Below are 11,980 nucleotides of genomic sequence, written 5' to 3' on the forward strand. Positions count from 1 at the left end.
TAGTCGGCTTCTGGCATCATGAGGTCACCCTGACGGGAAGTCTCTTCCCCTTTGAGTGAAACACGGCTCCCCGTAAATGCGTGGTCCAGAGTCCGTGAGATTAGTGATCTGTAAACTCCAAAAGGTTGAGGACCACTGATCTTAATGGACAACTTGTTAATATCCAAATCTCCCATGCCTTTTTCTGCATTTCAATTTTTTAATGCTGGCATGCTGGAAATGCAAGTCCAGTGAGTTCATCCTAAAGTGAATCTGTGTCCAAGCTTTGGAGATTAATGGATTCACAGATTCTTACAAGCAGTATCTGACATTTTAAACAAACCCCTAATGACCTCTGTAGCTGCAGGCACTGTGCAGAGATTCATTCATAAAGGACCGTCCCTTGCATCCTCCTTCCAGTAGTGTTTTGGCAGCTATCTTTGCACCTTCCCCAAGCAGCCGCTCAGCAGCTCAGATCACATTGCATGGTAATGCTGCTAGTGGATGCTCCATGTCCTATATAGTTATGTGTGTGATTAGATTATCCTAATATTTAATTAATTTAATTTAATTAAAATGAGATATAAAAATCTAATAAAATGAGATATAACAATTGTAAAATTGTAGGGCAATGACTGTCCTCAGAATCCTGTTGGATGGGAATACTCACATATCAAGGTGCTGATTGGCACAGATCTTTTAGAGGCAGGCACCTACAGCCAATTGTCCATCAGCTTGACACTGGTCCTTTGTACAGCTGCATCCGTAATTATATTTTTGGCTCATCCTCATCCTTACATCCTCTGTCTCTGCTGGCTGCTTTAAATAATTGCCATCATTTTTACTTTTCCCATAACAGTCATTTATTTTGGGCAGACAGCAGTATGTCCGATCTGGGGTCAGTACCTATCTCAGCTGCTTTGTTCTCGCCATTTATGCATGCCATATGAAGGTGTCACACTGACTGTCTCATGCAATTTACTTGTGTCAGGCAGCACCGGCCTTTCCCTGTCGCAGCTGTCGCTGGCACCAACCCCAGTTAGCAGTTGGGACTTCAACTACAGGCCACTTTTTATAAAAATTATCTTCCCAGCTCAGGCACAGATCTACAATGAAGGTGATTCATAGCCAATGATGTGTTTGTATATGATGGGGCCCCTTCCTCTCTAATTCCCAAATGAAAGTAATTGCTTTTATATCAGTCATCAAAGATCCCAAACTTTGCATATTGATTTTATCCAGATGTAAATATCATTACTACCAGCATGAATATCTGCAGACATTTCCTCTGAACCCCATAGCACTTGCATGGTCTTCTCTGGCCATAGCTACAGCTACCTCTCTTTCCACAGATATACAAGAATAGAGTTGGCCAACGGTTCTGATTGGAGTCAATTTTGACTTAAATCAGAGCTATTCCGACCCCATACTAGAACTTGGATGCTGTGAAATATAAGTTGGAATCTCACCTAAACCAGTCAATGGCAACTATAGTAGGGCTCAGCCAATGTAACCACCAGACAGCTGTCCTAATCTGGCACCCAGATTGACTGAACCCTCCTATATCTGCCCGGGTTCAGTAACAAGATTTTCTGAACCCTAGTATACCTGCCCTAGTACAGCACCCAGACTGGCTGGACCTTACTATACATGTCATAGTCCGGCATCCATATTGGCTGGACCCTACTTTACCTGTCCTTGTCCTGCACCCAGACTGGCTGAACCCTTCTATACCTGTCCTAGTCCTGCACTCAGATTGGCTGAACCCTTCTATTCAGATTGGCTGAACCCTTCTATACCTGTCCTAGTCCTGCACTCAGATTGGCTGAACCCTTCTATACCTGTCCTAGTCCTGCACTCAAATTGGCTGAACCCTTCTATACCTCTCCTAATCCGCCACACAGATTGACTGAACCCTACTATACATGTCATAGTCCGGCACTCATATTGGCTGGACCCTACTATACCTGTCCTAGTCTGGTGGCTGAATTGACTGAGCCGTACTGTACTGCATTGGTTCTTACAGTATATCTTATTAAAAAAAATACAAATACTGATTCGGAATTTCTAAATCTGGTAGGAATTCATAAATGATCCAGCTACGATCTGCTAACCTCTAGTATTATGCATTATTTTAGATTTAATATCAATCTAAACAATTTATTTTCAAATAATATTCAAGCCAAATGGCAATTGAAAAATAAACTGAAAACTGTTTTATTGATCAGTTAACCATTGTGAAAAAATAAATTACCTATCCAATCTAATGTAATAGGTAAATGTAGATCAGAACAGCTATCAATTGTTTATTGATCAGAAATAACATTGAGGAAAGCAATGCATAGTGTATGCCAAGCATTTACCTGTTGTAATAAAAAGTAGTTAGGGAAAAACAGGGATCCTAGCAGGACTGGTATTTGGAATAAATCGATTCTAGTCAAACTAATCACATTGGTCTGGCAATCCCAGATTTGCTTGATGCTAAGCAACAATATTCTTCACCAACCCGTGACACAGGACAGAGTCTCCTAATTTGCCTGGAGACTTTTGTTATGGCATAGCCTTGGTTTTGCTTTTTATAATGGCAGCAGAATTAGAGAGGACAACAGCAAGCTCAAAATTACTTGGTTCTTATTTTATACAAATTCTGGCCATCTGATGCTAAATTTAGTAAGAGGATTGTAGAGTGAAGACATTCCACAGCATATTGAGAGAATTTGGATTTCAATGGGTTCCATTGCTACAATCATAAGACATTGTACGAGGTGTGAACCCTTCCCCACTCCACTAAAATTGTGCTAAGTCTGACACGGGGACAGTGAGAAAGAATATCCTATAAAAATGTTTTGACAGCATTCAAGCTTTAATGGTTACAAATTATGTTTGTGAATTTCCTTGGTATTCACGTCTTTATTAAAAAAGCTAATTTATATGTAAATTTGTCCTTTAAGGCCCTTGTATAAGGAGGTTATGACTGGACGAATGTGATTCCCGCTATGCATTTTTACAGATGCAATGTGTGATTTTAAGCTGTGCGTCTGTCTCCTCCTCAGGCAGCCCTATCACTCCAAATTACGTGGACAACTCGTCCTCAAGTGTCGCCCCCTGGTGCACCTGTAACACAAGTGGAAACCGGCAGGAGGAGTGCGAGAAATTCCTACACTATTTCACCAACAACATCTGTCTCCGTGAGTACTTATATGATATATTTTATTATTTTCCAAATATAGTATACAATCACTGGCCACCTTATTAGGTACACATTATTAGTTGGGGGTTGGACCCCACAATGCCTTTGGGACTGCTGTAGTTCATAATGTAGATTCAACCCTATGCTCAGGGATTTCAGATTTCCATACCATCATGCATTTGCTGCAGATTTGTTGGCTGCATAGCAATGATGAGAATTTTATCACATGTTTTATCACATGTGCTCCATTGGATTGAGATCTGGTGAATGTGAAGCTCATTTAGGAACAATAAATTAATTGTCATGTTCAGTTTGAGATTATTTGAGCTTTGTGATGTAGTGTGACTGTACACTGTGGTCATAAAGGCATGGACATGATCAGCAACAATACTGAGGTAGGCTGGGACACTTAAACAATGCTCAGTTGGTAGTAAGGGGCCCTAATTGTGCCAAGAAAATATCCCCCAATCCATAACACCACAATTACCAGCCTGAACTAGGATGGATCCATGCTTTCATGTTGTTGAAGCCAAATTCTGACCCTGCCATCTGAATATTGCAGCATCAGACCAGGCAATGACCAGGCAAGACTCATCGGACCAGGGAATGTTTTTCCAATCTTCTCTTGTCCAGTTTTGTCGAGCCTGTGTGAATTGTGGCACCCAGTATGGTTGGCTACTGTAGTCTATCTGTTTCAACTTATTGTGTATTCAGAAATGTTCTTCTATATTCCTTGATTGTAACAAGTGGTTATTTGAGTTACTTTTGTCTTTCTATCAGCTGAAACCAATCTTGCCATTTTCCTATGACCTTTGGCATTAACAAGGCATTCTCACCCAGAGGACTGACACTTACTGGATATTTCTCCTTTTCAGACCAATCTCCGCAAACCCCTACAGATGGTTGTGCGTGAAAATCCCAGCAGATCAGTAGTTTCTAAAAAAACTCAGCCCGCCTGGCACCAACAACCATACCATGTTAAAAATTACCTCAATTATTTTTCCCGCATTGTGATGCTTCATTTGAACACTAGTAGGTCAGAGATTGACACTGAATAATGGTTTCTCTTTTTTACCTAAGATTATATGTAATGCTAACATTTGCCCTATGAATTCATGGGAAGGGTGAATATTAATAAAAAGGTCCACTATTAACAGTAATTGTCATGTTGTCCATTTAGGGCAAAATTATACGGTCAGGTGTAAGATCTACCGCCTGACAATTTATAAGTCCACTGTAGATTTTCCTTGAAGCTTCAGTTCTCCTATAAACCCTCACCACTCCTTCTATGCCTAGAACTGCAAATTACCCAGTCTTCCCGAATATTGGGGAGCCAGTGCCCTCATTCAATTAGGCAATGTGGTCAGGAGTTGAGCTTTACACAGACATTGTTACTTTTTTACCATGGGCAAGGTAATTGCGACTCGTTAGTAATTATTAGTTATATTACCCAACTTTGAAGGTAATTAAAATATATATTCCAAAAAAATAAGTCATAAACATTTTCCCATCACAAAGCAAGCAACAATCATAACCAGAATCTAAGAACGTAATTACATTGCGTCATTGTACATTTGGGACAGCTGTCATGGTCGCCTGTTATTCCCTCTACTAGCTTATTAAACCAAGAATACATCAGAAGTCTGTAGGCATCTACATCAAACACGTCTTTTATACTGGGTACATCTTAGTACATAATCAGATGGAAATAAGATCATTGAGCTCAACCAAAAAAGAAAAAAAAACACCACCATCCTCAGAATCCTGAACCAGTAGTTGATCCATAGAAAGGTAATAAAAAAAGTCTAAAGCCTGCTCAAATTAATTCAAGCAGGGAAAAAAAGCTTTTCTAATCCCCAAAGGCAATCAGATAACTTCCCAGATCAAAATTCTACAATGTATTTCTTTTAATATTAGTAGTCATTAGAACATATGAAAAGCCAAATATTTTTTTCACAGTGTTTTAGCATCTCAATCAGGGTATTATAGCTTATAAGTTGAGAAAGTACGGAGCGTTGGGTTGCTTGGTGTCTTGTGGTTTGTGATGAGGAAAATGTTGAAGTTGGTAGGCTTTGAGTTATTTTTATGTTGTATTTTTTATAGCACTAACATATTACGCAGCACTGTACAAAGTCTATAGTCAAATCATTACCTGTCCCTTAGAGGGGCTAACAATCTTGTGTCACTACCATAGTCATATGTCATTATGATAGTCTAAAGCTAATTACTGAGGGAAACCAATTAACCTTCCTGGTGGTCTGATTATTACAGCATTTTTGCATGTCAAAGCAGTTTAAATTTCCAACCAGACATTCCCCCAAGTGCACCGCACGCCCATTGATAATGCCAGGGACAAAGATGCCAGGCAGACATGGCAGGAGGATGCCGCGGGCTCGTCAGGACCAGGTAAGCTCTTTACCATGTGGTATTCCCGAGTGTGGCTCAGGGTTACTGCTTTTGGTACTGAAAATTAAACCCGAGCCACACTTGGGAATACCGCCAGGGAGGCTAACTTACCTGCATGTTTTTGGAATGTGGGAGGAAACCCGCATAAAATCCACACAAACACAGGGAGAACATAAAAACTCAATGTTGATAGTGTCCTGGCCAAGACTTGAACATGAGAGGCTGCAAAGGTGAGAGTGCTAACCACTTATCCACAATGTTTTTCAACTTTATAGATGAACTCCCAGAACAAATATTTTCATTTAAATGTTTTCTGCTATATCCATTATATCCATATATCCAATACTCCATAGGTGACAATTTTACCCAAAGAGGTGCCATTTTGTTTTCTACTTTTGCATTTCCTTTTTGTGTTTGTCCCTGGTGTCTCGCTAGCTTTGTGGAAAGTTTTAGAAGACTGTGCCAATATCATCAAATGCTCTGCGAATGAGCAGCAGCTGTATAAAAGCCCCTCACGCTTTTGGACTCAGTCTGCAGGGAGGAAAGATTAATGTATCGCTTTGGCCTTTGTGATTCAGTCATTGGCCCCTTTAATGGCCGCAGCAATCAGCACCGAGCTGTGTTCATTCAGTTCTAGAATGTGAACATCTAATCAAGCTTGCAAGGCACAAAACTTTATTTTAAGCCAGCATCGAAGATCGATTAACCGAAAACAAAAAAAAAGGATGTTATGTGAGAAGGATATTAACTACAGCCACAAACATGTACGTAAATGTCATCAAACCTGTGCAAAAAGATATTTAGGGAATTTTATTTGTAAATTCAGTTCTTCCATGTATGTTACAAAAAATGAGTCACAAATTAGGGTTTTATTTTTTTAAATTGGTTACTAAACGAGAAACCAAATGTACATCATATGGCAATGCAACCTAATGAGAAAGCTGCAACACCAATAGAGGGGTGCCCATTGGATCAAAACCAAGAGTGAACTTGGCTGCTCTTCTTGTGTCCAGACCATTATTTTACCATTCACACATTTGTAGTCACATATTTATATTGTTAGGCAGGTTATTATTGGCCAGTCAATTGGAAAATGAAAATATTGCATATGCTGGACTATAAACCCATAGTTAATGCGAGTAAAGCAAAGAAAAATTGCACATTCTCTAATTAGATCATTCCTGAACCAAGAATCTTTGGTGTCAATACTTCTAAATATTAGAAGCCAGATAATATACATGCTGGACAATATAAATGGACCTGCTTCCAATTAGACCTCTATCTTGCAAAGGCAAATCCTTCAATCGGAACTTCATTTGCTGCTTTGAAATGTCAAATGACTGAATGTCAAGAGCCATAATTTATTTTGGTAAATATAATGTGAAAATGGTATGTATATATAGTAAACTATGTCCTTTTCACCATGCCCCACCTTTCACCATGGCCAACAACAACTGTAGCAATATGGCACACATTGAATTACATGTTCTTCAGCCAACAGGGATGTGTCTCAACTATGAAAGGGCTAGTTGGTTGTGTTTGGCACCCCTGATAATCCTCTACTCCCCCCTGTTCCCCTCTACTGGTCTGGGGGGAGTAATCCTCTACTCCCCCCAGATCAGTAAATGTCAGGCTTATATGGTAGAGACAATTACCTGTAGGCTAAAGAAAGTACAACATCCAAAATTTGTCACAATGATAGGTGAATAGTCATGGTCATGGTGATAGTTTTTTTCTGAGAATATGGTTTCTTATGTTTTTTCCTTTATATTTATATATATATATATATATATATATATATATATATATATATATAGGATTAGCATGTCTGTGCACCAATGTAGAAAGCCAGCTCTATATAGATATGATAGGATGAGTTTTGTGTGAAGGAAATTTACCAAAATGTCCTGACCTTTACTCAATGGAATGCCTTTAGGATATGTTGGAACAACAATTCCTATCAATATCTAACCTCACAAAGGTTCTTTTAGTTGAATAGCCACAAATTCCCATCAACATTCTTGAAAATCATGCTGAAAGCTTCCCAAGAAGAATGGAAATTTGCTAAAGGAAGAGGGGGAAACTGCATATTAACGCTCATGAGATGTCCAACAAGCTCATATAGGTTTAATGGTCTGGTGTTCACAAACTTTCAATTACTTATTTTTATATTCTTTTCCTTTGTGTTTCAGAAAATGCTATACATGCTTTTGGTAATGGGACCAATTTAAATCCAGCAGTAAATCCATCAGTGCCCTCTACAACTCCAGTACACAAAGAGGAGAAGTACAGTAATGCATCTGTTCCTGCAGTCAAAGAGAGTTTCACTGTCCGCGTACAGCCCACCAAGGTAGGTATAACAAGAAATAATCTAAATCTACATGTAAACCAAAAACAAAAAAGCTTTTATAGTTCATTATCCGCCCTATGTGTACTCTTACAGTGCCATTTAATGGAAACCTATCAACGTAAATGACTTTTTTTGAATCAGAACCTTGAGTTAAGCAAAAAATACAAATAATGTATAAAAATGAACAGTGGCAAAAACATACCTCTGAAAACTTTTTCTGAATCCTGCTTGAAATGCATTAGGCTGGATTCACATAGGTGCTTCAGGACTGGAGAAGATATAGCATCGTAGGAGAACCTTGGTGATCCAGTAAACCTGAAACTGTACTACTACAATTTTATTGTACTTTTATGCATTCCCACTATTATAGACTCTGACCTGGTCAAGTACTATATTCATTTGCTAGCTAATAGCACTAAATGTTATAAGAAACCCATTTCAGGTTTTGCTGAAACATTTTGGTTTATCCATGATGGCCTATCTTCACTAGTCTTAGAGAACTTTAGTAAATCAAGCTTTAATGTGTTTTCAGATGGCAACCCTTCTTCTTTCCCCCTGAATAACCCATTATCACAGTTTCCGTGCATTGAGACTACAGCAATGACATAAGTGGAGTTAAATGGTATCATCAGAAGAGATGCACTTTTCTTTTCTTAGCCAGTAGTTATATAAAGGACACATCCCTAAGCATTCTTTTGAACATTCTTGCTCATCTCTGTGTATTCAAGAAACTGGTCAAAAAACAGCACAGATAAAAGAAGATATGATCCTCCTTACTGGTCCTTGGGTGGTGCAGACATTAGCTGTGTATTCCACGGATCAGCTCACTTTTATACACTGGGTCTTATTTTTTCAACCTCTCCAAGACTGGAGAAGATAGATTATCATGAGTCAACTAACAAACCTGGAATCGATCTGGTCCAGCACTGAAAACATTTTCTAAATAGTAGCAAATGATTTTAAAGAAATCCATTCCAGGTTTGCTGTATCACTCCCATGATAAATCTATCCTTTCCAGTCTTTGATAAATTGGGATCATAGAATTTGAAGCAGAGTGGTTAGTGAAGTGGCGGAATATGTAGTTTGAGATGGAACATCCACGGCTTTTGGATAGCAGATAAAAACTTGGATAACACCACCAACCAAATCGTTTAGAAGAATGAAATATACAAAATATACTTTAATGATAATCATGGTAAGCAAGTTTATAAATGGGTAATCTTATTAGTACTATGAACAATGCTGAGCTTTTGCATGGCTAATTTTTAGTCACAAATACCTTACTTGTACTTCAACTAACAGACCTTTGTTTTGTTCTCCAGGCCACAAAGGATGAGCCATTTTTAGTAGGATCCGATGAAATCAAATCCAACGTTTTCAGCTCATTGGTTCCTTCTTCAAGTTCACAGTTGGTCCATGGAGGATGTTCTTTACTCATTGCTCTATTTTTCCAGACCTTTATCTGAAGACAGCCAAGAACCTCCTATTTTATGCTAAAAGAGAAAAATATAAATGATGGGAGAAAAACTTTGTCTTCTCTATTTTTATTATGTTAATTCATGGTAATCTTAAGAGTCCTTATTTTCATTTATTGTCTTTTGAAATAATCGAGAGAAAAAAAAACACCCCTCGGAGTCTCTAAAGTGACTTACAGACACATTTCAGAAGAAGTTCTGGTGGAGCCAGCTGGAGATCAAGAACATTGGCATGAATCTCCTTTTAGTGGAGTACCAAGGAGCTTCTTAGATGAGACACTTGTATCATGGCTCCGTGGAACACAAGAGATAACTGAAACAAGGACATGAACTAAATAATAAGCATTAAACCGTGCCGAAATCAAGATGATTTGCACACATGCCGTAATTGTTGAGATTACAACCCAATAATATGTAGGAGAATGCATACAAAAATGTAATGAATCCTACTTTGTTTGCATAATTGGGACTTATTTTCTACATTTCGAGAGGAGGAGGGGGGGGTGTATATACCACAATATCGATTCGTCTGACAAAATGCAAGGGAAGCCAGAAAAAGAAGAGGAAGGAAAGGTTACGTTTTTAGCATTGGCTTTTATTGGTATCATTATTTTCAACCTCTAAAGTGCTTGTGTACCTTAATACCCTTAAAACCTATTTCTTGATGGTCATATGAAACTATTTCTACAAGATGGGACAAAATGCTTTCTAACAGGGCTTAATTTCAAGTTATGTCAACATAAGATTTCCGATAATAATTTGGTGTTATGAACCCCCTCCTGTTTCTTTTTCCTCTCTGCTGAGATAACGTTAAATCCAATCGACACACAATTTGATTTTTAACCTTGGGATTTTTTTTTTCTTTTTTGGAAAGTAGCATTAAATTGTACTATACAACTCTGGGTGTCTAAAGATCTCTTTACTTCTTGTGGTCTAAATAAGCGGTATGTAATGGACATTTATGTAAGGGATATAATGGCAGGTGCTGGAAGGTTACATATAAATGTGTGTTTGTTGGGAAGAAAACACTGCTTAGTCTTTTTTCTGCCATTATGTTTATACTTGTTATAGAATTCAATGGAACCCCTTTGTGACCATTTCCAACATGAAGGCACAAGATAACAAAAAAAACGTATACAGATAATCAGAGTTCACACAGTAGACCATAGCAGAGAGTAAGTAGTCTGATTGTAAATCAACACATCAAGGGATCCTAAACACTATCACTGTGAACATCATAAACTGGGACATATTTAGCACCAACAGTACAAAGCTTCGAAATATCTAGTGATGTGAAATGCACAAGCTGTACATGATGTACCAGAATCCAGAGCACGTTGATCAACCATTGCTGATGGGTAGAAGTCTGTTAGGCACTTTCCTGACTAAGGTAGGTGTGAGATTTAGGGAGATCCATGAGTTGTGGAGCTAGTTATTAACCAACAGATAGTAAAGGCTCAAGGCTGAATATTACAGAACTTTGATCAATGGGATGTGTTTATCTAAGAGGGCCTTCTAGAATTGCATACAGCAGAAGAAAGAGTTGTTGTTCTTTATGAATGTCATTAATCATATATTGGGACATATTTGGTGCCAACTGTACAAAGCTAAAAAATATCTGGTGATGTGAAATACACAATCTGTATATGGTGTAAAGTACAATAGCAAAATCAATTTAAAATATCCTACACTAATATTCCAGGTACATTGGATGCTTTTGTAAAGTTCCAGCAGTGAGACTCCACCAGCCAGGTTCCCCTAGCTTTGGATCCTGCTTTTGCCAAAAAAGCTTACTCCTTTGACATTTTTGGAAACAAACAATAAAGCAGGAGTGAGACTATCTTTAAAGATGAAGGCAAATGGATTGATTTAGGAGGTCCAAATAAACATATAACCATTGATGATCCCAGAAAATATAGGAAGCTTGAGGGGTAAGCCTGCTATTTTGTACCTAAAAAAATGATATCAGAATTTGTTGGCTTTCACATACATAAAATATGGCATGCCATAAATCAAGAGTCCTCATGTTAGCAAAGATTTAAGTAGAAGGGGAAAACAACTGGTTAAAAAAAACTAAAAATTTAGAACAGTGGTCAACCACAAAAGTTTGAGAGTCTATAGGCAACAGATGAAAGTCACCTATGAGATGATAATCTGAATTGTATGAAAAGTGACAGAGCCTGGTAACTCCCAAAGGATGGGGAACAAACAAACTAGAAAAATCCCATTGACTACTACAATGCTTTGGTATCCAACACAACGGACCTGATTTATTAAAGTTCTCTGAGATTGGAGAAGATCTTACTAATGCAAAGGCAACTGGAGGAATAGGAGAAGGTGGCATAGTCTGTTCAATCACATTTTCTTTTTGGTCATGTAGATGGTTGGGTACACTTGTATTATATACCCAAGATAAGAAGACAACTATGGGAAAAAGGGAGGCCAGCATAGGACTTCAAGGACCTGCGCCTAACGTCTTGTTACCAGATACCAGAGATCATCTTCAGAGGTCTTTTGGAATCCATGCCTTATACCTATCAGCTGATTTAAGTATTTTGGCTAATCTGTTTATATACCAAA

At 38.3% G+C, this 11,980-nt stretch overlaps 1 protein-coding gene across 1 annotated transcript in view; it reads left to right on the top strand.

Annotated features, from left to right (window-relative positions):
• GFRA4 (GDNF family receptor alpha 4) overlaps positions 1–10,353 on the top strand; it is a 283,113-nt gene extending 272,760 nt beyond the window's left edge. Inside the window, exons 7-9 of the mRNA XM_072406654.1 lie at positions 3,033–3,167; positions 7,768–7,925; positions 9,248–10,353. Of these exons, the coding sequence (XP_072262755.1) occupies positions 3,033–3,167; positions 7,768–7,925; positions 9,248–9,391 (437 nt within the window). The 3' untranslated portion in view covers positions 9,392–10,353. The remainder of the gene's footprint in view (positions 1–3,032; positions 3,168–7,767; positions 7,926–9,247) is intronic.
• Positions 10,354–11,980: the final 1,627 nt, after the last annotated feature.

Source organism: Pyxicephalus adspersus, chromosome 3, assembly GCF_032062135.1.
Source record: "Pyxicephalus adspersus chromosome 3, UCB_Pads_2.0, whole genome shotgun sequence".
In the NCBI taxonomy this organism is placed as follows: domain Eukaryota; kingdom Metazoa; phylum Chordata; class Amphibia; order Anura; family Pyxicephalidae; genus Pyxicephalus; species Pyxicephalus adspersus.